Source organism: Panthera leo, chromosome B3, assembly GCF_018350215.1.
Source record: "Panthera leo isolate Ple1 chromosome B3, P.leo_Ple1_pat1.1, whole genome shotgun sequence".
Taxonomy (NCBI): Eukaryota; Metazoa; Chordata; class Mammalia; order Carnivora; family Felidae; genus Panthera; species Panthera leo.
The window spans coordinates 62,170,109-62,195,983 of record NC_056684.1 but is presented as its reverse complement, the minus strand read 5'-3'; the positions used below and the strand labels follow the sequence as shown (position 1 = coordinate 62,195,983).

The following is a 25,875-nucleotide window of genomic DNA, read 5'->3' as shown; positions in this document are numbered from 1 at the left end:
TGGCTGGGGCACGTGGGTGGCTCAGTTTTTTGAGTGTCCAACTCTTGGTTTCAGTTCAGGTTATGATCTCACAGTCATGGTATCAAGCCCCAAGTTGGGCTCTGTGCTGAACATGGAGCCTGCTTAGGATTCTCTCTCTCCCTCTCTCTGCCTCTCTCCTGCTTGTTTGCACCTGTGCCTGTACATGCTCTCTCTCAAAATAAATGAACTTTAAAATTTCACTGTTGCCATTTAACCAGGCAATTGATAAAACTTAATAAGCTTACTGTCTATCTCACTGTTTAAAAGGTATAACTTGCAGGGCACCTGGGTGGCTCAGTCGGTTAAGCATCCGACTTCAGCTCAGGTCATGAACTCACAGTGAGTTTGAGCCCCGCATCGGGCTCTGTGCTGACAGCTCAGAGCCTGGAACTTGCTTTGGATTCTGTGTCTCCCTCTCTCACTGCTCCTCCCCTGCTCGTGTTCTGTCTCTCTCTCAAAAATAAATAAAAATATATATTTTTTAAATTTATTTTAAAATAAGTGTAACTTGAGCCATGAGAGGCAGAAAGTAAGGTGGGTATTTAGTAATTTCTTTCTTTTAATTGCTATTAATTTTTCTAATGTTTTATCAGTGTATCCTTGAACAACTTTAATTTTTATTTTATTTTTAGAAACAGATGCAGGAGAAAATGTTCTATTTATACAGTAAGTAAAGAAAATGTGATTCACATTATATTTTAAAAGCTCTTTATCCCTGTTAAATGCAGTGTTTGTTAAATTAAATTTTTTTTGTTTTTATTTTTGTATCCCTTTTGTGGAATACTTAGGGTTAATTCAGAAAACAGATTCTTTGCAGAATTTAATATACTGCTTTCTCTCATAAGTGTGTGCATTGTCCAGCTTATCTTTTTAACAGAGTGATGAAACACTCTGCTTTCACATATAAATTCTTAAATACAACAGCTAATACAAGACAATACCAAGTTTTCAGATTTTTTCATTAAATTAGTCTTTCTTATAATATAGAGAAAAATAAATACCAATAGCTCTTGCACAAATGAAAAGATGTTTATTTTCATTCATCATAAGAGAAATACAAAGACTTAATGAGATATAATTTTTCATCTGATCATCTGAGAATATAGGTAAAAAGTCACTCATTGTTAGTGGATGTAAATTGAAGAAGGCAGCTGGCAGTATCATTCAAAATTTTAAATATACATGTCCTTTGACTCAGTAATTTCATGCCTGGGAATTTATTTCATCAAGATACTTGTAAATGTTTGAAATGATAAACATGTAAGATTATTCACTGCAGCATTTATGTAATAGCAAAAGACGTGAAAGATCCTCAAGATCCATCAGTAAGGGACTGGTTAAATAAATCACAAATTTTCCGTGTAATTGACTACTGTTGAGCTGGAAAAAAAGATTCTTTTTATATACTGATGCAGAAAATACTCTAAGCTTGGGCTTTTCACAGTTAACCACTGTTGATAATTTTGGATGTCCTTGCAGAAATTTAAATGTATTTCCAAGTGATGTTTATCTTTAGTTTTTTTTTTTTTAAGACAAAAATGAGAATATTTAATAGTATGTCTTGTAACACTTTCCATGTTGTTATATATAGATATACCTCAATCTTTTATAATTTGTTGTATGTCTGCATCAGCATTTATTTAGCTGCCTATTGATGGACATTTGGGTTGTTTTACCTTTTTTTTGTTTGTTTTTCAGGATGAATTTCTAGAAAATGAGTCGCTTTATAGGTTGTTTTTTAAAAAAAACAGTGGCATATATTAAGCATATTTTTATAGTATCCTTGAAATTAACAAGGCCTTAAGACCAATCTGAAAAGGGTCCTTTAATTGCCTTGTAATTTTTTCCGTCAGAGGAGTCTTTTTAAATGCTGTCTTTGTATTTTTCTGCCAGTCACCCTATGAAATCCTTAGACCTTCCCTACCCTTTCTAACTGTTGTGATACTTGGTAATTGTTTGGGGTATAGATTTTGAAAATACTTTTTAATTTTTAGGAACAAGAATCCAGAAGATAACTACTGTGAAATTACTGGTGAGTATGACCACAATACTTTTCTTACCACATACCTTTCTCTTTATCCAAATTTCTTACAAAATAATGTGTAAAAGAACTGTGGGAAAAAATGTAAAGAGAACTCTGTTCTTTACACAAAATCTTCACTTTGATATTTTGCAAACTTGCTGTTATTTCTGCCAGACTTGCTGTTCCTCTTGTTTTCTCTATTTTTGGATTCACACTCAGTCATTCACTCCAGTCAGGAGTTGAGTCATTTTTGAACTTTTCCTCATTCCTCATATCCACTTGGTTTCACTCTATTCTTTATCCTAAATGTCCTGCAAATCTGTTACCTGCAAATCATTATTCTTTTGTGGGGTACTATTGTACTTAGTTTCTTATCCTTATGAACCATTTTATATATTTCTAAATCTGATATTACCCACTGACTTAAAATTGTTCAATGACACTTTTTTTGCTTATAGGATAAAACCCACCTCTTTGACATAGGCTTAGCCCTTTGTAATTTGGCTGGTCTTCTCCAATCTTTTTTTTTTTTTTTTTTAAGTTTTTTTTTGTTTGTTTGTTTTTAATTCTTGAGAGAGAGAGAGAGAAAGAGAGAAAGTGTGAGTTGGGAGGGGCAGAGAGAGAGAAGGAGAGAGAATTCCAAGCAGGTTCCACACTGTCAGCGTGGAGCCTGACATGGGGCTCGACATGAGGCTCAAACTCATAAACCATGAGATTATGGCATGAGCTGAAGTCAAGACACTTAACCAACTGAGCCACCCAGGTGCCCCAACTTCTCCAATCTTATCTCCTGCCCTTTATAGACATACTTTGCTCTAGCCCATGAAAAAGTATTTATAGTTCTCCATGTTGACTTTTTTTTCTGCCTGTATCCATTTATAAATGCTGTTTCTTTTATCTGAAGTGACCTTCCTATTCCAAATTGCCTATTGGTCTTCTCATTTTTCACTTAACTTAGTTTTTCACTTAGCTTAATTTCAGTCCTATTCAAAATAGCCAGTCCAGTGTGCCTGGCTGGGTCAGTCAGTGGAGTATGCAACTCTTGATCTCAGGATTGTGAGTTTGATCCCCACAGTGGGTTTAGGGATTACTTAAAAATAAAATCTTAAAAAAAAAAAAAAAATAGCCAGTCCACAAAGTGTTATAGTCCATGACAGAAAAGGAACTTGCACTATAATGTAAATCAACTCTGGCAGTAAGCTACTGTTGAGTTAGGTGACATTTTTTTTTTCTTAGTAAAACTTTCTTGATGAAAGAAATATCACATGATTTACATTGGTTGCAAGCTCCTTATTTCATCATGAATTGGTAACAGGCAGTTCACAGATTGGCACCACACACTAAGTAGTACTGGGTTAAATGGAGCCTTCTCTGACAAAACCAAGGAATCACTCTGTCTTGTACTATCATACCATACCTTTTATGGCTCAGTCTTTTGTAGAATTTACACATTGTATTTCAGGTATTTACTTCTGGCTGTCTTATTAAACTAGGAACTCTGAGTCCAGAAATTTTGTTTATTCTTTGTGCCTTGGTAGGTAGTTGAGTTTTGAGGCATATAATGGGTTCTGAGTAAATATTTGTTGGATAAATGAATGAAAGCTTGATATGTAAGTAAGACTTTGAACAAAAAACCTATAATGGGGCACCTGGGTGGCTCAGTCAGTTGAGCATTCAACTTCACCTCAGGTCATGAACTTGCAGTCTGTGAGTTTGAGCCCCACATCGGGCTCTGTGTGATAGCTCAGAGTCTGGAGCCTGCTTCAGATTCTGTGTCTGTCTCTCTCTGTGCCCCGACCCCAATCACACTCTTTCAAAAATGAATAAAATGTTAAAAAAATTTTTTTTAAATAAAAAAGCCTATAATTACTTCATCATATTCAATCAGGGTTGCCATAAACACTTTAAAACTTTTTTTAATGTTTATTTATTTTTGAGAGACAGAGAAGGAACAGGGGAAGGGCAGAGAGAGAGGGAGACAAAGAATCTGAAGCAGGCTCCAGGCTCTGAGGTGTTATGTTATTACAGAGCCCGATGTGGGACTTGAACTCACAAACTGTGAAATCATGACCTGAGTTGAAGTTGGATGCTTAATGTCTGATAGAACCATCCAGGTGCCCTGCTATAAACACTTTAAAATGTTCTAGAGATTTTTGTGATGTGTACCAGTGTTGTATGGAAGTGTTGAATCACTATATTGTACACCCGAAACTAATATTACACTGTATGTTAACCACCTAACTGGAATTTAAATAAAAACTTTAAAAAATGGTCTAAAGATTTGCCTTTAAATTTAAGTATTATAAAATGTATTTCCTGTTTTACATAGCGTCTTCAATCCCTTCCTATTTCGAAAGTCCATTTGTGACCTAAATCTTTATATTTCAATTCAAAAAGTCTTGAGTCTAATCTCTTATTTTCATTCTCATTTTCTCTTACCCAAACATAACTTTTCATCCTCTTTATATCTGCAATATTGTAGCAGCTCCTCATGGTTCATCTTCTCTTAAATCTACTTTCTTCTCCTTCTCTGGAGTTATTTTTTATAAAATGCACATCTCATCACGGAAGCATCTAGATCCTTTAACATAGAGGCACCTGGGTGGCTCAGTCGGTTAAGTGTCCGACTTCAGCTCAGGTCATGATCTCGGGGTTTGTGAGTTCGAGCCCTGCGTTGGGCTGTGCTGACAGCTCAGAGCCTGGAGCCTGCTTTGGATTCTGTGTCTCTCTCTGTGCCTCTCCCCTGATCATGTTCTGTCTCTCAAAAATAAATAAACATTAAAAAAAAATTTTTAGATTCTTTAACATAAAATAAAAGATGCTTCAAAATCTTTATCTAACATTTCATTTATTTTATTTTTTTATGAGAGAGAATGCGCGTGAGTCAGGGAGAGGGACAGAGAGAAAGAGAGAATCTCAAGCAGGCTCCCTGCAGAGCTTGATATGGGGCTGAATCCCATGACCCTGGGACCGTGACCTGAGCTGAAACCAAGAGTCTGACATTCAACCAACTGAGCCACCCAGTTACTCCTTACTCTAACATATCTATCTCATCAGTTGGGTATTCTTTCCCATGTAACCTCTACTATCCAGAGAATAAAAATAAAATGGAGGGAAAAGAAAAGTACTCCAAACTTTCCAACTTTACAGTTCCCCCTTTAAAATCACTACATCCGCGGGGCGCTTGGGTGGCTTAGTCAGTTGGGTGTCTGACTTCAGCTCAGGTCATGATCTCCTGGTTTGTGGGTTCAAGCCCTGCGTCTGGCTCTGTGCTGACAGCTCAGAGCCTGCAGCCTGCTTCAGATTCTGTCTCTGGCCCTCTCTGCCCCTCCCTTGCTTGTGCTCTGTCTCTCTGTCTCTAAAATAAATAAACATTAAAAAAAAATTTTTTTTTTAAATCACTACATCCTAGGAATGCCTGAGTGGCTCAGTTGGTTAAGTGTCTAACTCTTTTTTTTTTTTAATGTTTATTTATTTCTGAGACAGAGACCGAGCATGAGTGGGGGAGGGGCAGAGAGAGAGGGAGACACAGAATCAAGCAGGCTCCAGGCTCTGAGCTGTCAGCACAGAGCCCAACACGGGGCTCGAACTCACAAACCATGAGATCATGACCTGAGCTGAAGTCGGTCACTCAACCGACTGAGCCACCCAGGCACCCCAAAGCGTCTAACTCTTGATATTGGCTCAGGTCATAATCTCACAGCTGTGAGATTGGGCCCCGCATTGGGCTCCATGCTGGGCGTGGAGCCTGCTTGGGATTCTCTCCCTCTCTCTGCCTCTCCTTCACTTGCTCTCTTTCTCTCAAAATAAATAAACTTTGATAAAACAAATTTACCACATTCTAAAAATATTTCAGTCACATAGAGAATATAATAATTGCTGATCTCTCTGTCCCTAAAATGGGACAGTTGGAAGTCTTAATGAAATTTAATACCTAAGTTCTTATGAAGGGCTTAGTAACTGATAATACTAAGTAAATACTCATAAATGATAAAGAACCTAAGGAAAGAAAAATCAGGCTCTTGATAATATATTTTTTTCTTATTGACTATAGTTTTTTCTTTTTTTTCAATAGGAATGAACACATTGCTTTGTGCTCCCATTCAGTCTCAGATGCAACAGAGAGAGGTATGAGTTCATGCATGTGCCTTTATATTTTAGTCTCCCTTTATAGTTAACACACAAAAACATTAATGGTAATGGCATGATTTAGGGGTTAATTACCAAAGTGGACCAGCATAGACTGGAAAACTTCTTACCTTTTCAGTTAACTAAGGACAGTTCAGTCACAACCAGTATAAATAACAGGGAAATATATTAATTATATCAGGACTTCTCAAACTGTAATGAGCATATGAACTCAGGATTTTGTTGAAATATAGATACTTTTCCAGTACATCTGGCGCAGGCCCTGTGATTCTTTACTTCTAATCTCCTGATGATACTAGTGCACGGACCATACTTTGAGTAGCAAGAAGTTAGGCTGTATCCTTACAAATAAAACTGCTGCTTTAAGATTCAAAAAGAACCCAACTTCTAAGAGTAGAGCATACTATAAATTAGCTGTCATGCACTTATCCCTTTCTCAGTCTTTTTTATTTAGCATGAGAATGACCTATCTAATTAGTAATTAGAGTTTTTATTATAATTGACATTGTCAGTCTTTTTCATATTTTAGTCGTTTTAGTAGGTGTATAATTAACCTTGAACTTTCAGTTTGTGCAAAAATATGCTACATACCATGTCACTGACTCAGACAAACAGTATATCATGAAACCATCGTTGAGGATTGTTTATATAGTACTCTGTATATAGTACATGTTATAAAATACCTTTCTAAAAGTTTGCATTTGATCTAATCTCCTACATTTTGCTTTCATTATAGATTTCAGTTGCAGAACACAGCCATGAAAAGAAACATGCACATGACCAGACAGTCGTCTTTTCAGATGAAAACCAGATGGATCTAACAACAAGTCACACTGTGATGATTACCAAAGGCCTTTTAGATTGTACCAAAAGTGAAAAATCCACTAAGATAGATACCACATCATTTCTGGCTAACTTAAAGCTCCATACTAAGGATTTAGGAATGAAAAAGGAATTAAATTTTTCCATGGATCAAAGCACTTCTTCAGAAAAGAAAATAAATTTTAATGACTTCATAAAAAGATTGAAAACAGGAAAATCTAATGCTTTAACAGGACCGGATAAAGAAAATTTTGAGATATCTCTTCATCCCAAAGAATCAAATAGGGCCTCTTCTGTACATCAAATGCATGTATCTCTTAGGGTAGATGAAAATAGCAATAATATGACTAGAATCTTTAGAGAACAAGATGATGAGATGAATTTCACCCAGTGTCATACAGCCAATATTCAGACTTTGGTTCCCACATCCAGTGAGACCAGCTTAAGGGAATTTAAAGGTGATGATATTACAATTTATGGCAATGACTTTATGGACTTGACAGTTAATCACACTATCCAGAATTTGCCCTCAGCAGATAATTTATCTAATACAGAAAATCAAACTCAGAATGTCATGATGGATATTCCAACAGCTTATGGAACTAAAGCTCCAGGAAAGAAGACATTCTTAAAGAATAAACTGAATGCTGCTTTTCAAGACCCTTCTTTCAACCCTAAGGGTGAAATACATACTATCAGAAGTCCTATTACAGAGACAGAAACTCACATAGTCACACAGACTTCTAACCAAGATGCCAGAACATTGGCCATGATCCCAGAATCTATATGTGTGAGCCCAGCTACTCAAGATCATAAAACATTTTTCTATTCTAGCAGTAATGATGCTATGGAACTAACCAAGTGTCTCTCAGGTATGAGAGAAGAGAAAAATTTACTGAAGAATGAGAGTAATTATTCTAAAATATATCCCAATCCAGATACCATGTCTATTGTCACAGAGAAAACTGTTTATTTAGGAGAGGATAGCATGGACATTACCAGGAGTCATACAGTTGCAATAGATAATCAGATTTTTAAACAAGATCAGACAAACATACAGAGAGCAGACACACCAGTATCTGAAAAAGAAATGATGCTCCAAAATCTCAAAACCATGTCAGAGGATGAGGAAATAAATATAAATTGTAGCTCAGTTCCTCATGAATTTAAGGGAAGATTACAGCAGAGCCTGGCAAATTCTTCATCCTTTTCATTGACTGACAAAAAGACTGAAATATTCACAGATGAAGATATGGATTTGACTAGAAGCCACACAACTAACCTAGGAAGTCAAGTTCCTCTTGCATCTTACACTCTAACATCTGAGAATACCAGTAAATTTCACTCTCAAAGCAAAAGCTCTTCAAATGAATGGGAAGAAATGACCAAAAGTCCTATGGAACCATCCCAACAGCCAGACAAAATATCTAAAAACATCCCAGCTGACACCTGGGGCAAAGACAAAGATCAAGTTTTCAAGATTGAACCCTATCTTGACAAAGATTCTCCTCACTCAGCTAATGCTAATCAAGACATAGCAACAAGCCATAATATGGTATACTCTGGTGGAAATCTTGAGAAACAAGTAACACTGGGAAATAATGGAAATACAGTTTCATGTCAGCAACCTTTATTTCCTACCACAGAGTCATTTTCTGTATTAGAAGGACAGTCTACCATGAAAAATCATAATATTGCTGTTAACAGTTACACAGTGAAATCTGCACCAGGCCAGAATTCTAAACTGCCTGAGCCACTAAGGAAAAGTTTAGGCAATCCCACACTTGACTGTTCTCATGACAAGATAATTATTTGTTCAGAGGAAGAACAAAATATGGATCTAACCAAGAGTCATACTGTTGTCATTGGATTTGGTCCTTCTGAGGTACAAGAATTGGGTAAGACTGATTTAGAAAATACTAACAGCCAGCTGACAACAGTAAACAAACAGATAGCTGTAAAAGTCGAAAAATGTAGTAAAACTCCTGCAGAGAAAATTGGAGTATTTGTTTCTAATGATAACATAGATGTGTTGGAGGACAAAAGTATACAGAAACTTGGATTTCTGAATGAAAAGCAAGATGTCAAAATTTGTGGAAGGAAAAGTGTTGGCAGACTAAAAGTTGATAAGACTATTGTATTTTCTGAGGGTGATGAGAATGATATGGATATCACCAAGAGTTTTACAGTGGAAATAAATCATAAACCTTTATTAAATGAACAAGATTTTCATTTGGTGCCTTTGGCAGGAACTTCTAAAACTGTTTTGTATACGTGTGGGCAAGATGACATGGAGGTCACTAGAAGTCACACAACTGCTATAGAATGTAAAACTGCCTCACTGGACGAAATCACTAGGCCTGTTGACAAAACCGTAATGTTTGTAGATAATTACAATGAACTGGAAATGACAAAGTCCCACACTGTTTTCATTGACTACCAAGCAAAGGATAGGACTGTGCTTACAGACAGACCTGGCTTTGAACTATGCAAAAGAAAAAGCCCAGAAAAGCCAAGAGTGACATTTCCTTCTGCAGAGGACAGTGTTTTCTTTCCAGAGAATGGTGAAAGTGACCATTCAGCAGCAAAAGTCAACAAGCTAACACCACTGACAGAATGGCCTAACATTGGTCCTATAGAGAAAGCTGTAGGATTTATAGCTGGTGATAACATGGAAGTGCCTAAATCAACCATTTGGAAAAATGACAAAGATGTACCAAAGCCTGAACTTCTGAATGATACTATATCATGCAAAAGTCAGAGAAGGAAAAGCCTTAGTCTCAAAAATGACAAAACTGCATTTTTCAAAAATGATAAAAATGGTATGGATATCACCCAGAGTTGTACAGTGAAAATAAGTAACAAAAGTGTCCTGGAAGATAGAGAGGATTCCCGCTTGGTGCCTTTGGCAGGAACTTCTAAAACTGTTTTGTATACATGTGGGCAGGATGACATGGAGATGACTAGAAGTCACACAACTGCCTTAGAATGTGAAACTGTCTCACCAGATAAAATAACTACTAGGCCTATGGACAAAACTGTAATGTTTGTAGATAATCACTGTGATCTGGAAGTTACCAAATCCCATACTGTTTTCATTGATTGTCAAGCCACAGAGGAAATTCTTCAAGAGTGCCCTAAATTTGGAATAGCTAAAGGAAAAACCTTGGGTATTTCTTTTCATAATGATGGTCACTCTATTCAAGAACTCACTAAAAAACAAGCACTGGCTGTAGAAAACAAAATTGTTTACTCTGAGCAAAAGCATCATGTGATACCCTCTGTTCCTATTAATACATTGTCTGGGGGTCAAAGTCAGTTAGAAATGATCAAATTCAATAGCACTGTGGATGAACAGGTCATGGGGAAAGTTGTAGACCAGGCCTATACATTGGAAAAAGCCAAAACTGAAAGCTGTCAGTTAAATAGTACAGATAGAAGAAACACGGATTTTACAAACAGTCATGCAACTGCTATGTGTGGATCCAGTGATAATTATTCCTGTTTACCAAATGCTATTTCCTATTTTGACAATTTGGAGGGGAATGTCATGTCCTCAGATGATAAAGATGAGAAAGCCAGTAATTGCCCAATGCAAAACGATCTTGTTTATGCAAACAATTTAGCCAATGAATATTACCTGAAATCTGAGGGACTGCCTCTCTCTGCTTCTTGTTCTTTGTTAGAGGAAGAAGTTACTCAAACTATTACCAAAGGACACTTAGACTGTGCTATAACAGTGCTCAAAGATCAAGATCTGATTAAGGAGCCCCAAAATGTCATAGCTAATCAAACTTTAATATATAGTCAAGATCTGGGGGAGGTAACTAAACCTAATTCAAAGCGAGTATCTTTTAAGCTCCCAAAGGATCAAATGGAGGGCTTTGTTGATAAGGCAGAACATAATTTAAAGATGACCTTTGTTGATGATGTCTGTGTGACTTCTAAGCCTCATCTCTCAACCCAGCTACCTCCATTATCTCAACAAGGACAAATAATTGTGAATAAAGATGAAACAGTATTGTCTAACACTGGAAATAAGGATTTAAATATTGTTATGGGAAATTCTTCTGTACCCACATGTGCAAATGAGTCCAAAATGCTCAATAATGCCCAACAGTATACTATAGCCTGTAAAAAAGAGCTGAGGAAAAATATTCAGGCAACTAAATACAATACAGATTTCCACAGTAACTCTGACTTGACTAAGCAAGTTATTCACACTCATGCTAATTCTAGAGAAGCATCATCTCCTGAAATTGCATCTAATACTGCAAGTTTTAGTAGTGTCAAATCAGATCTGAATAATTTGAATGGAAAAACTGAAGAATTTTTAGATTTCCAAACTGCTCATATACCACCTTCTCCAGAACAATTACTTGCATTGGTAAATAAGGCACACAATCATATGAGTATAGAGCAAGCTACAGAAATACATAATATTAACACAGTTTCCAGCAATGTTGAAGATGATAGAGATAAAGAAAATAAAATTTCTCATAATGGAACTGAAACTGTCTCTGTACCACTCACAGTTGTAAAAGATAAAGTAAGGAGACGTTCTTTGGGAATATTTTTGCCCAGATTGCCAAATAAGAAAAATTGTAGTGTCACTGGTATTGATGACCTGAAGCAGATTCAAGGAGATACAGCTGATTTAAGTCACTTAGAAACTCAACCAGTCTTCAGTAAGGAATCAAGCATTGAGTTTGTTGCAACTAAGCTGAACTTAAGTCCATCTCAATATATAAATGAGGAAAACCTTCCTATATACCCTGGTGAGATTAATTCCTCAGACTCTATTATCGTAGAAACTGAGGAAAAGGCTTTGATTGAGACATATCAAAGAGAGATTTCACCATCTGAAAATAAAATAAGAGAAACTAGTAATAGCCAAAAAAGAACCTGGACACAAGAAGAAGATGATATTCAGAATGAGACAAAAATCAGAAAAAGTGAGATTAGGTTTAGTGATACTCCACAAGATCAGGAGGTAAGCTCTGTCTTGAACTAAGGAATGTTATTTATTTTTTTAAATATGTGTTCATTTATTTTGAGAGAGAGAGAGAACACGTGCACGAGCAGGGGAGGGGCAAAGAGAGAATCCCAAGCAGCCTCCACACCAATTCAGGGCTCTAACTCATGACCCTGAGATCATGACCTAAGCAGAAATCATTAGTCAGTAACTGACTGAGCCACACAGGCAGCCCTTGAATTTTAATTTTAAGGCAGAAGTTGATGAGCAGGAATTGATTATTTCCAACTATAGGGCTGGGGAAATAATCGTGTGTGGCATGTTAAGAAATTATTTGACTAACAATTTGAAGTGACAAATCACAAAAAAATGAAATGGGAAGTAGTATAAAAATTAATGCTGAAATTGTGCAATTTGTTATTGTGTGTTTGCATATGAGAATCTCCAGGCAGGGTGTATGTAGTTTGAAAAGTTATCTTTAGTGTTCTAAATATCTAGAGGGTAAAAAACAAAACAACTTTTTGTTATGCAAACTGCATAAAGAAAAGCCTGCTTGAATTTTCTTGGCTAATGAAGATATGTGAAAGCTGAGAGTCCATTTCTTTAGTGAATGAGAGAATGCCTAAGTCAAGCCCAGTATCTCAAGGTGAAGTAAGTGAGATTCTGAATTTATGAAAGAGGTCATAGATTTTTTTTTTTTTTTAAGTTGAAGGAATACTCATTTAGATAACTTGGAGAGAATGAAACCTATCACTCGAGTTGTATAGGTGGAGAAATAAAGATTAGAAAGTATCAGAGATTGATAGAAAAAGAGTTTAAATACTATTAAGAAATATGTGCGTGAGCTTAGAAAATTATTTTAGTACTTCTATAATATGAGGTCCTGAGGAAATGAAGCTTTGAAGTAGTATCAGTGATAGAAAATTTAAAACTAAAAAGATTCCATAAAAATTATTAATATTTTTTTACTGTTTATTTATTTTTGAAAGAGACAGAGACAGAATGCAATTGGGTTAGGGGCAGAGAGAGAGGGAGACACAGAGTCCAAAGCAGGCTCCAGGCTCCGAGCTGTCAGCACAGAGCCTGATACGGGGCTCAAACCCACGAGCTGTGAGATCATGACCTGAGCTGAAGTCGGACTCTCAACCAACTGAGCCACCCAGGCACCCCAAAAATTAGTGTTATTTTGTTCAGTAGATAGTGAATATCTGCTGTGTCCTGGGTATTGTTTAGGAGCTGGGAATGAATCAATGAGAATTTACAGAAAAAAAAAAATCAGTTCTCATGGAGATTACATTCTAACATTTAGACCAAGAACATGTTGTCTTCAAAACTTATGTAAGTAGTAGGTGAAAATGGCGTTTAAGGCTGTAAAGTCAAATGGCTAAAATGGTAAAAGCAAGACCACATCCCTTATTTGACATCAGCCAAAGGAATGTTGGTCACCTGGGGAAAGAAGTACTAAAGCCTGGAAGTAAGTTTCTTTGTGCTCTAGCCAGAGCCACTATGTATAGCCAATTTTCTATGCTGGTTTATTTCAGCGTGGTAGCCCTGACCCTGGTGGCTAGTAGTTAAATAATTGGATAGGTCAACATTTGTCAGCTCATTGGATCTGTCTTTAACTTAGACACATCTGAGAAACCATTTGCTTATGCGATATAATGTACAAGGTGATTTCTATATATTCTTAAATAAATTACTATAAAGGTTTAATAAGTTGCTTATTACTTATTCTAATTTGTTACTGAGGTATTTCATATAAATTATAGATAAGTTTTATGTTAAGAAGTAGTATTTGTTAGCATTTAACAAACATTTAGTTATTTATAAGTATGCAAAGTCCTAACTTCATGCTGATGATGTTCCTTACTTGATAATTTCAGATTTTTGATCACCATGCTGAAGGGGATATAGATAAAAATGCTAACAGTGTATTAATAAAGAGCCTAAGCAGGACACCATGTAGTTGCAGCAGTTCTCTGGATTCGATCAAGGCCGATGGGACTTCTCTGGACTTCAGCAGTAAGATCTTCATGAAGGCTAAATAATAGAAGTCATCTGCTTACTTGACTAATAATAAATGTATTTCAGTTTAGGAGATATTTAAAATTTATTTAAGCTTTTTGGGAGTTATAGCTAATTGATAACTAAAATATTTAGTCTCTTTTTAATTCTTAATAATTTTAATAAATTGAGAAGTGATAGACTATAAACTGTAAGAGAAACATCGAATGGGGCCTTAAAATTGTGATATACTTTGCACTATAAATGACTCTCTTCCCCAAAAGATCCTAGTGGATATCTTCAATAGAATGAACCACACATATAAACCTGAATGATGGTTAAAATTAAGTTTACAATTCAGTTTTGACATGTTCATCTCCTGAATTTGCTTTACCTCTAGCACACCACAATAGTCAAATGGAATCACAGTTCCTCAGAGACACTATTTGTGAAGAGAGCTTGAAGGAGGTATGTTAAAATACTTATGTTTCTGTTGCAACTGTTTTCCTCTTTTTGTTTTTAAATTTTTTCAGGGGAGCTTGGGTGGCTCAATCGGTTAAGTGTCCAAGTCTTTGATTTCGGCTCAGGTCATGATCTCACAGTTCAAAAGATCAAGCCCCAGGCTGATCAGCTCTCTCCCTCTCTCTCTCTGCCCCTCCCCTGCTCACTCTTTCTCTCTCAAAAAAAAGAAACTTAAAAAAATGTTTTTTTAATTATGAAATATTTCAACTATACAGAAAACAGGTGTTTTTTATTAAGGACCCAGCATATTCATTAGTCATATGAAGTAGAAATCACAATTAGAAGACCTATGTTTTATAATTTGTTCTTAATTCTATTGTTACTGAATAACATTAAGAAATACTATTAGATAAAATCTTTTCATGTATAGCTTTACAGATATTTAGATATTTCCACAGTATACTGTAAGCTATTTAGAAACAAAGTAGGGTGTTATAGTCAAAAAGAACTCACTTTGAATAGTTGTGCAAACTTTTTTTCTTTCCTCAGAAACTCAAAGATGGGAAAATTACAATAAAGGAGTTCTTTATACTTCTTCAGGTCCACATTTTGATACAGAAACCCCGACAGAGCAATCTCCCAACCAGAGTAAGTACAATTTCTTGACAAAATAGTTATCTCAGTCAAAATGTATTGTACTTGTTTATTAGACTGCATCAAAATGTGTGTTTATACAAAAACAGAAAAAGAATCTAAGGAAGCATATTTTCCTGCAGAAAGTTTTTCTATAGTAGGTATATTGTGCTTAGCATAAAAATTGATTTTTTGTAGTGTCATAGATTTTGATAAGGCGAAATTTTATTTTTTCTCATTCCTTGCTATGTATTTTGTCTTTGATCCTTTTTCTTGAACATATACTTTTTCACACTATTATAAAAATCCAAGTATAAAAAATTTTTAATAAACATTTTTCAAAATCAAAATTATGTAAGATTATACAATGTTTGAATTATGTAATCAACAAACTCATTTTAAAAGATTAATAGAAAAATTTAAGGGGCGCCTGGGTGGCTCAGTCGGTTAAGCCTCCGACTTCAGCTCAGGTCACGATCTCACGGTCCGTGAGTTCGAGCCCCGCGTCGGGCTCTGGGCTGATGGCTCAGAGCCTGGAGCCTGCTTCCGATTCTGTGTCTCCCTCTCTCTCTGCCCCTCCCCCGTTCATGCTCTGTCTCTCTCTGTCTCAAAAATAAATAAACGTTAAAAAAAAAAAAAAAAGAAAAAGAAAAATTTAATAGGAATATTTTTTTCTCTTAAGTCTGCCGAACATTTATAAAAATTAGTTATGCCCTTGACCACAAAGAAAGTATTAACAGACTGAAAAAAAAATGTAGATTTTACGGACAATATCACCTGATCTTAATCCAATAAAATTAGAACTAATAAAAGGACTAAAACATTCTTAACCTTCTTGGAAATTGAGAAATACACTTGTAGATAACTGTGAGATCAGAGAGGGAATCAAGACCATTAAGAAAGCACAGTAAAGGAGAATATTTAATACAAATCTATGTGAAATACAGCAAAAATTATACTTAACAGAAAATTAAAAGTATTAGATATCATTGTTATTATAGAAGAGAACCTAAAAATAAAGGAATTTTTAATGCTCACTTTAAGAAATTGGAAAATGAGGGGCGTCTGGGTGGCCCATTTGGTTAAGCATCTGACTCTTGATTTCAGCTCAGGTCATGATCTCATGGTTCATGAGTTCAAGCCCCGCATCGGGATCTGTGCTGTCAGCATGGAGCCTGCTTTGGATCCTCTGTCCTCCTCTCTGCCTCTGCCCTACTCATGCATGCGTATACACCATGCACTCACAAACTCTCTCAAAAATAAATATTGAAAAAAAAAAAAGAGGGGCGCCTGGGTGGCTCAGTCGGTTAAGCGTCCAACTTCAGCTCAGGTCGTGATCTCGCGGTCTGTGAGTTCGAGCCCCGCGTCGGGCTCTGTGCTGACAGCTCAGAGCCTGGAGCCTGCTTCAGATTCTGTGTGTCTCTTTCTCTCTCTCTCTCTCTCTCTGACCCTCCCCTGTTCATGCTCTGTATCTCTCTGTCTCAAAAATAAATAAACATTAAAAAAATTAAAAAAGAAAAAGAAAAAAAAATCGGAAAATGAACCATAAAATAATATCCATAAAAAAGACATGAAGACAGAATTAATGCAGATAAATCGTAAAGCTAATGAGACAGGAAACAAAAATTAGTAGAAAGAATAGCAAATCCAAAAACTGGTACTTTGAAAAAACAATAAAATAAGAAAACCCTTGAAGAGCCTAATTAAGAAAAAAAGACAGGGGCGCCTGGGTGGCTCAGTCGGTTAAGCGGCCGACTTCAGCTCAGGTCATGATCTCGCGGTCCGTGAGGGCTGTGAGTTCGAGCCCGGCGTCGGGCTCTGTGCTGACAGCTCAGAGCCTGGACCCTGTTTTAGATTCTGTGTCTCCCTCTCTCTGACCCTCCCCTGTTCATGCTCTGTCTCTCTCTGTCTCAAAAATAAATAAATGTTAAAAAAAAATTTTTTTTTTTTTTAAAAAGAAAAAAAGACATGAGCACCTGGGTGGCTTGGTCAGTTAAGCATCCAACTCTTGATTTCAGCTCAGGTCATCAGGTCATGATCTCACAGTTCATGCGATAGAGTCCCACAATTGGGCTCTGTGCTGACAGCCAAAGTCCGCTTGGGATTCTCTCTCTCTCTCTCTCTCTCTCTCTCTCTCTCTGACCCTCCCCTGCTTGTGCGTGCATGAGAGCATGCACTCTCTCAAAATAAGTAAATAAACATTTAAAAAAAAGAAAGAAAGAAAAAGAGAAAACTAAAATATAGCTGGTTGAGAAAGAAGACCTGTCCAGAGATTAAAATAATTTTTTTAAATCCATCAACTCTGACAACAAATTTTAAGACCCAGATGATTTTTTTTAATGTTTATTTATTTTTGAGAGACAGATAGACAGAGCGTGAGTTGGGGAGGGGCGGAGAGAGAGGGAGACACAGAATCCAAAGCAGGCTCCAGGCCCTGAGCTGTCAGCACAGAGCCTGATGCAGGGCTCAAACTCACAAGTGGTGACATCATGACCTGAGCTGAAGTTGGACGCTCAACCGACTGAGCCACCCAGGTGCCCCGAGATGATTTTTTAGCAAGATATAAATTACCGAAATTAACCTAAGACATGGAAAACTTTTATTCTCATCGAAAATTTTATTTTATAACTTACCACTAAAATTGTCACTAGAACCAGATGAGTTCTATCTAGCTTTTAAAGAATGAACCTACACAGCGGCACCTGGCTGATTTAGTCAGTAGAAGATATGACTCTTGAAGCCCCACACTGGGCATAGAGCTTTTAAAAAAGTTTTTGTTGGGGCACCTAGGTGGCTCAGTCGGTTGAACATCTGACTTGATTTCAGCTAAAGTCATGATCTCATGGTTCGTGAGTTTGAGCCCCTCATCGGGCTGTATGCTGACAGCATGGAGCCTGCTTGGGATTCCCTCTCTCTGCCCCTCCCCTGCTCATGCTCTGTCTCTCTCTCAAAATAAATAAACTTTTAAATAAATAAAAATAAATAAAGTTTTTGTTTTAAATAATGAAGGGAGAGAGGGAAGGAAGAAGAAAGGAGGGACGGAAGGATGAATGAACCTACACACCTATGGACATTTGGTTTATGAGAAAGATGCCAAAATCAAGTCTAAAAGGTGCCTGGGTGGCTCAGTCGGGTAAGAGACTGACTCTTGGTTTTGGCTTGTGTCATGATCTCGCGGCTTTGTGAGTTCCAGCCACATATCAGGCTCTGCGCTGGCAGCACAAAGCCTGCTTGGGATTCTCTCTCCCTCTCTGCCCCTCCCCCACTTGCACTATCTCTGTCTCTCTCAAAATAAGTAAACTTAAAAAAAAAAAGAACGTTTGTGCCACAAGTGATACCATCAAGAAAGTGAAAAGACAACCCACAGAATGGGAGAAAACATTGGCAAATCCTACATTTATAAAGGACTTGTATCTAGAATATATAAAGAACTTTTTCAACTCAATAATAAAAAGACAGCCTAATTAAAAAACAGTCAAGAGAATCTAGGGGTGCCTGGGTGGCTCAGTCGGTTGAGCGTCTGACTCTTGATGCTGGCTCAGGTCATGACTTCATGGTTCCTGAGTTCAAGCCCTGTGTTGGGTTCTGTGCTGACAGCACAGAGCCTGCTTGGGATTTTGTCTCTTCTTCTCTCCGCCCCTTTCCTGCTTGCACTTTCACTGTCTCAAAAATAAACAAATAAGTAAAAACTTAAAAAAAAGAAAGTAGTCAAAGGGATCTGAATAAACATTTGTCTGAAGAACATATACAAAAGGCCTACGAGTAGAAGAAAACATGTTCAGCATCATTAGTCATTAAGGAAATGCAAGTTAAAACAAAAATGAGTTACCACTTCACAACTACTATGATGGCTGTAATCAAAAAGATAGAAAATAAAGTATTGGCAAGGATGTAGAGAAATTAGAATTTTCTTTCATACATTGCTGGTGGGAATGTAAAATGGTACAGCCACTTTGGAAAACAGTTTGGCATTTTCTCAAAAAGTTAAACATAGAACTATTATAAGATTCAGGAATTCCACTTCTAAGTATATTCCCAAGAGAACTGGATATATACATCCACACAAAACTTGTACATGAGCACTATTCATAATAGCCAAAATGTGAACTTAGTGGTTTTTTGGGGCTGGAATGGGGGTGGAAGAGAATGCAGAGTGACACCTAATGGGTACAGGGTTTCTTACAGGGGGATGAAAATGCTCTAAATTAGATTGTGGTTGATGATTGCACAACCCTGTGAATATACATTAAAAAATTATTTAATTGTATACTTAAATGTATGAATTATATGGTATGTGAATTAAACTTCAATAAAGCTGTTTAGAAAGAAATCAATTCCAGGAGAATTGTATATCTAAATGTGAAGTGTGAATCAAAGATGGAAAGTGAGAAAATGGGCACACATCTTTTGTGTCCCCAACCTCATTATTCTTATCACTATAGCTATGCACTAGATTCCCACTAGAATCCTCGTTTCACCTGTAGATGTGGAGTAGAAAGCTGCCTAGATGTGGATCCAGAGTCTACAACTTCTTAGGAAAAGCAGAAAGAGTACCAGGGGACTAGGAGAAAGCAGAGGGGAACTATACGAGCAGAGACGCTGCTGGCAGAAGAGGTGAAGAAGAGGACACTTAAGGAGCTAACCCTTAGGTTAGCTACCCTTAGGGTCTGAATCTTCCCCTTTCCTCTCAGGCCTTGCAGAGGTCAGGAGGATCAGTGTTAGGGAAATAGATCTGGTAACAAACCCATAGAGATGGAAAGAGAGTTTATGCTATCCAGGAAAGAAATTTAAAATTCCAAAGTAGGGACAAGCCAAAGAGGTACATATGGACCATTGAAAATGAAGTTCACAGCTATGGGCGTCTGATCCAGGACTTGGATAACTATGAGTCTATTTTAGGGTGGAACCGGGGAAAGTGGTTTTTTTTTTTCCTTCCTTTTTCTTTTCTTTCTCTTTTTTTGTTTTTTAAAGTAAGCTCTACACCCAACATGGGGCTTGAACTCACAGTCCCAAGATCAAGAGTCACATGCTCAGGATGCCTGGCTGGCTCGGTCAGAGCATCCAACTCTTGATCTTGGGGCCATGAGTTCAAGCCTAACGTTGGGTGTAGAGATTACATTTTAAAAAGTCACATGATCTACCAACTGAGCCAGCCAGGCACCCCTGAGGAGAATGTTCTTGAAGCAAGTGAGGAAGTGTGTGCTACCCCTTATAGACACATATACAGCTCCCATATGTGTTTGCAGTTACAGGAGCTCAGAAGGCATCACCAGCAAATGGTGCTTTTGTAGTGTCCCATGATGCTCATTATGTGCAGGGAGTGCCTCCGGCAGAAGTACTATAATTTACACCCTCCTCAGGGATATCAAGGAACTATTGCAGGTACCCCTGCCAGGCCTGAAATAGCCAAGAGCTGATTGTGCATAAATTGGGTACTTAATCAAAATAGATAAGTCAGGGAAGGAGGGTCACTGGTGTACATAGTCCTGGGTTCATGGTGCAGCAAATTAACCCAACTGTGCATATGGCATGGGCATTTGCAGCCCATATGTACCCACAGTGCATGAGCTTGGTACCCATTGACACTTGTACTCCTGATGAATCTCTAGGAACATGGCCCTGTGTTTCACTGGTGGTTATGAAGGTTCAGGAGGAACCCTACCCTTTGTAAAGAGACTTTTATTATTATAGGAAATGTCAAACATAGACAAAAATAGAGAATAGTTCAATGACCTCCCCATGTATACATCACCAAACTTCAAAATTTATCAACTCTTGTTTTGTCTCTGCATTTCCCTGCCTCCTCTCTGTTATTTTGAAGCAAATCCCAGGCATCATCAATTTATCTGGTTTTCAATACGTATCCCTAAAAAGATGAAGACTCATATTTTAAAAACATATCCAAATATAATAATCATACCTTAAAATGATTATTCAATCAGTATTTTTCTTTTCTGCATTGTCTTCAGCATTATCTTCCTTCCAGTTTACTAAATTGAGACCCAAATGAGGTCAAAATATTGTAATTGGTTGATTACAATCAATTTAGTCATCTCCTAAACTGTAAGGTCCCATTCCATCTCTGTCTCCTTTTTTTTTTTTCTTTTTAGTGAAGAAACCAGGTTTGTTTGTTTGGGGTTTTTTTGTAGAGTTTACCACTAAATGGATTTTGCCAGTTGTGCACACCCAACTTTTATCTATCCTTTGTATTTTTTGTAAAGTGGCAGAAGCTTTATCAGATTCCGAGTTTTTTTCAAGTTCACTTTATAGTCCTACTTCCATCAGGAAATAATGTGTGATGGTGATGAATAGGCAGCCATTAATGATCATTATCTAGATCTAGTAATTAGGAGGTGTAAAGTAGTAGTTGTAAACTAATTCTATCATTTATTTTTCATTTATTGTCCAAATACTTCTATAAAAAGAAATATTCTTTTACCCAAGCATTTGACTCCTATATGAAGGCATTTAGCCATTTTCCCAAGGAGGCCTGATTTCTGAGTGAAAAATCCTTGCTTTAAAACCACAATCTGGGTGTGCCTCAGTTGCTTAAGCATCTGACTCTTGATTTCAGCTCAGGTCATGATCTCACAGTTTTGTGAGGTGGAGCCCCTCATTGGGCTCTGCACTTGCAGCTCAGAACCTGCTTGGGATTCTTTCTGTCTCCTCTCATTCTTCCCCTCCCCTACTCATGCTCTCTCTGTCACTCTCAAAACAAAAATGTAAATTAAAAAAAGCACAATCTGGGGGGCACCTGGGTGGTTCAGTCAGTTGAGCATATGACTCTTAATTTCAGTTCAGGTCAAGATCCTGGGGCTGTGGGGTGAAGCTCTGTGTCCATCAAGCTCTGTGCTGAGCATGGAGCCTGCTTGGGATTCTCTTTCTCTCCCTCTGCCCCCTTCCCCTACCTCTCTCTCTCTCTTCCAAATTATAAAAAAAAGACAGGGGCGCCTGGGTGGCGCAGTCGGTTAAGCGTCCGACTTCAGCCAGGTCACGATCTCACGGTCCGTGAGTTCGAGCCCCGCGTCAGGCTCTGGGCTGATGGCTCAGAGCCTGGAGCCTGTTTCCGATTCTGTGTCTCCCTCTCTCTCTGTCCCTCCCCCGTTCATGCTCTGTCTCTCTCTGTCCCAAAAATAAATAAACGTTGAAAAAAAAAAAAAAATTAAAAAAAAAAAAAAAGACAAAAAAAAACCCATAATCTGTGTTCTAGTGTTGCCATTTCTTTTTGAGCCAGTGCATGGAGCTTTGATTTTTATTTATAAATCTAGCCTTAAATATACCTTTAAGAAAGAGAATCAACTTCAGTTATAATTGATCTTAGCATTTTTTATACTTTATAAGTACTTTACTTAGTACTTTTATATTTTATTTTATACTTTCTAGTAGATACTTCTAGTATCTGCTAGAAGATGTGTTAGAGACAGAGAAGGGAGATTAAAACCTCATTCAGTTCTTTTTAATTTATCAAATAAAAGTAGAAAGTGAGAAGAAGCTAACATTTTGTTAGATCACTTTATCAGGCTCTGGACTTGAGTAACCTTTAAAAAAAAAAACCTTTTACCATAATCTTGAGAGGCTGGTCAATATTGTGCCCATTTTATAGATGAGGAGACCAACTCTTAGAGTGGTAAAATGACTTATTCTGTGCCATACTGCCTATGAATAATGGGCAGTTGTGGGATTTTGTTTGGTTTGGTTTTTATATGTAATGTGATGTAAGGAGCTGACTTGGTTTTTCCATTACTGCATCAAGGACATCAAAAAGTCATTGGATTTGGGATGCCTGGCTGGCTCTGTTGGAAGGTCAAATGACTCTTGATATCAGGGTTCTGAGACACAAGTATGGATTAGAGCTAGAGAATGGGAGTTGAAAAGAAAAATCTGGGAAACTGGCATCTTTTTTCTTTCTTTTAATGAAAGAGTTCCTGATAAGTTTGAACTTTTAGGTATTGATTTTCTTAAAACAACACATAACCATTTTCAAACCACTTTGACTCGCATGTGAATGGAACATCCACTAAACAAATGTAGGAAATGGACTTTGACGTCAGAGACTTGAATTCAAATTCCAACTACTAGATTATTAGGTATATCAATTTCATAGGGTAATCAAATTTTTCTTTTATGACTTTTTAAAATAAGCACTCTGAAATGTGAAACAGTTTTTAAACATGGTTTTGTCTTCAAACTACCAGTTTTGAGGGACTGATTTTCTTTTTTTTCCAGTTTACTGTAAACACACCACCTACTCCAGAAGACGTGATGTTAAGTCAATATGTTTACCGACCCAAGATACAGATTTATAGAGAAGATTGTGAGGCTCTTCGCCAAAAGATTGAAGAGTATGAAAGTTTGCGTTTTTGTGTGTGTTTCATTGGATGGGTGAATAATCTGTGTGATAGGTTTTGATTAGAATAACACTGGGCACAGGAAAAAGTTCATGGCATTAACTGGCAGTGTGATATGGTATATAGGAAAGAGTCAGCTTTGTAGTCAGACAGATTAAAGCTCAATCCTGGCTACAGCACTAGCTGTGTAACTTTATGTGTCATTTAACCATCATTTCCACATCCATAAATTAGGGATAACGATACATACGCAGCAGGCAGAAATGAGCAGAGGAAATAATGTATATAAAATGTCTTGATGCCATTCTTAGCAAAAAGTACATCCTCAATAAACATTAATTATTAGATTATGATATCATAAATTGATTGCAAAAGAACATCTTCAAAAAAGAAGATAGATAATACCCTTTAGAGATTTATATATAGTGCCTGAAATCAAGATTGACTTTGGGTTTGTAATTTTATCTCATTTGCCCTTGATTTGCATTATGAAAGAACATGGTATTAGACTGTAGCTCAGTGCTTTGGTGTATGTAGATGCAGCACAATAATTTATAAATTAGGTATATCTAGATTCCCTCAGGTAAATTAGGACTTACAATCCAAAATATATTTATATCCTAGTTATCTAGAACTATCCAATTAAATTTGAACCAATCTGGGGCGCCTGGGTGGCTCAGTCAGTTGGGCAACCGACTTCGGCTCAGGTCATGATCTCATGGTTCGTGGGTTCAAGCCCTGCGTCGGGCTCTGTGCTGACAGCTCGGAGTCTGGAGCCTGCTTCAGATTCTGTGTCTCCCCTCTCTCTACCCCTCCCCTGCTCATGCTCTGTGTCTGTCTCTCAACAATGAATAAACGTTTAAAAAAAATTTTTTTTTTTAATTTTTGAACCAATTTAACAAGCAGAAAAGAAAATAATTTTTAGGGGCACCTGGGTGGCTCAGTCGGTTAAGTGTCCAACTTGTCCAGCTTCAGCTCAGATGATGACCTCACAGTTCGTGAGTTCAAGCCCCACATTGGGCCATCCGGCTCTGCTGACAGCTTGGAGCCCGGAGCCTGCTTCAGATTCTGTGTCTCCCTCTCTCTCTGCCCCTCCCCCATTCGTGCTCTGTCTCTCTCAAAAATAAATATTTATTTAAAAAAATTTTTTAATCATTTAAAAAAAATTATGTAGTTTTAAAACTAGAAACTTAAGATGCTATTGAATTATAACACCACAGATTTGCCTGATCCTGTTTTTTCATTCAACTATATATTGAACACCTACTATCTGCCAGGCACTATACTAAGTACTAAGGTTCGGGGCACTTGTGTAGCTCAGTCAGGTAGTATCCGATCAACTCTTGGTCTCAGCTCAGGTCTTGATCTCAGGGTGATGAGTTCAAGCCCCACATTGGGCTCCACACTAGGTGTGAAACCTCCTTAAAATTTAAAAAAAGAAAAAGTATTGGTGTTCATCACTGAACAAGACAGAAAAGTTTCTTATCTTCATGTTTTTTAAAAGAGTTGAGTGCCTCAGATTTGTCTGAGAATGTTTTATTTTGAATAAAATAAGATCTTGTACACAATGTGCAGTAGATGTGCTCTACTATCTGATTTTACACCTATACTCCTGTATATAATATCTTCTAACTCTGATAGAAATGTATTCTACTTACTAACAAGAGACTAATATGTAACTTTGCTACTTTTACAAATGCTGTACTATAAAGGTGGATAAGACTGAGCTGAATGGGAACTTTTACTTAAAATAATAACTACAACTTGACAATAATTACGCATTGATAGGCCTTAAAGATTCTTTAAAAGCAACATGTTTTCATGTTAGACCAAGTTGCTTGAGAATAATGTTTGTGAGAAGTTTTTATGATTCATAGCATTCTTGAACTGTTCTACAAGTGTTGAAATAATGAAGCTGACCACTGGTCTTGAGTAAATGCCCCCTTTTTTTTAAGGTAGAAAAGAATTAGGAAGAGTCAAATTAATTATGCCTGTAAATCTGTGTTGATTCATTCTAGCTGACTTCTGAACCCTGAGCTAATTAATTAACTTTTCTATATTTTAGATTAAAGCTATCTGCACTGAACCAGGATAAACTGTTGACTGATATAAATAGGAACCTGTGGGAAAAAATGAGACACTGCTCTGATGAGGAGGTATTTTTATTTTTGTCTCATTTTCTGAATGGGAATCAGTATACACATTTTGAACACAGTTTATTGTGAAATAAGTAACTGTTGCATGGTAATTAGTGATGAGTTCTTTAACTTCTCAGGTATAATATGTTATCAAGGTTTTAATTTAATTATATATGAGTAATTGTTAATATATAATTTTTCAAACCTGAAATAACTAATTTAAAATAGGAAATATATTTGAAGTTTATTTAGAATTTCCTCCTCCTTGTTTTCCTTTCACTTAGATTTAGGTGAGGAAAA

The 25,875-nt window shown here is 36.9% G+C and overlaps 1 protein-coding gene across 3 annotated transcripts in view; it reads left to right on the top strand.

The window, feature by feature from the left end:
- Window positions 1-25,875, top strand: part of KNL1 (kinetochore scaffold 1) — a 66,542-nt gene that overhangs the window by 24,068 nt on the left and 16,599 nt on the right. For all 3 annotated transcript variants that reach the window (XM_042942398.1, XM_042942396.1, XM_042942397.1), the window contains exons 7-15: window positions 654-687; window positions 2,016-2,053; window positions 6,120-6,172; window positions 6,930-12,008; window positions 13,874-14,012; window positions 14,395-14,462; window positions 15,006-15,104; window positions 23,316-23,431; window positions 25,503-25,593. In XM_042942398.1, the coding sequence (XP_042798332.1) occupies window positions 654-687; window positions 2,016-2,053; window positions 6,120-6,172; window positions 6,930-12,008; window positions 13,874-14,012; window positions 14,395-14,462; window positions 15,006-15,104; window positions 23,316-23,431; window positions 25,503-25,593 (5,717 nt within the window). The remainder of the gene's footprint in view (window positions 1-653; window positions 688-2,015; window positions 2,054-6,119; window positions 6,173-6,929; window positions 12,009-13,873; window positions 14,013-14,394; window positions 14,463-15,005; window positions 15,105-23,315; window positions 23,432-25,502; window positions 25,594-25,875) is intronic.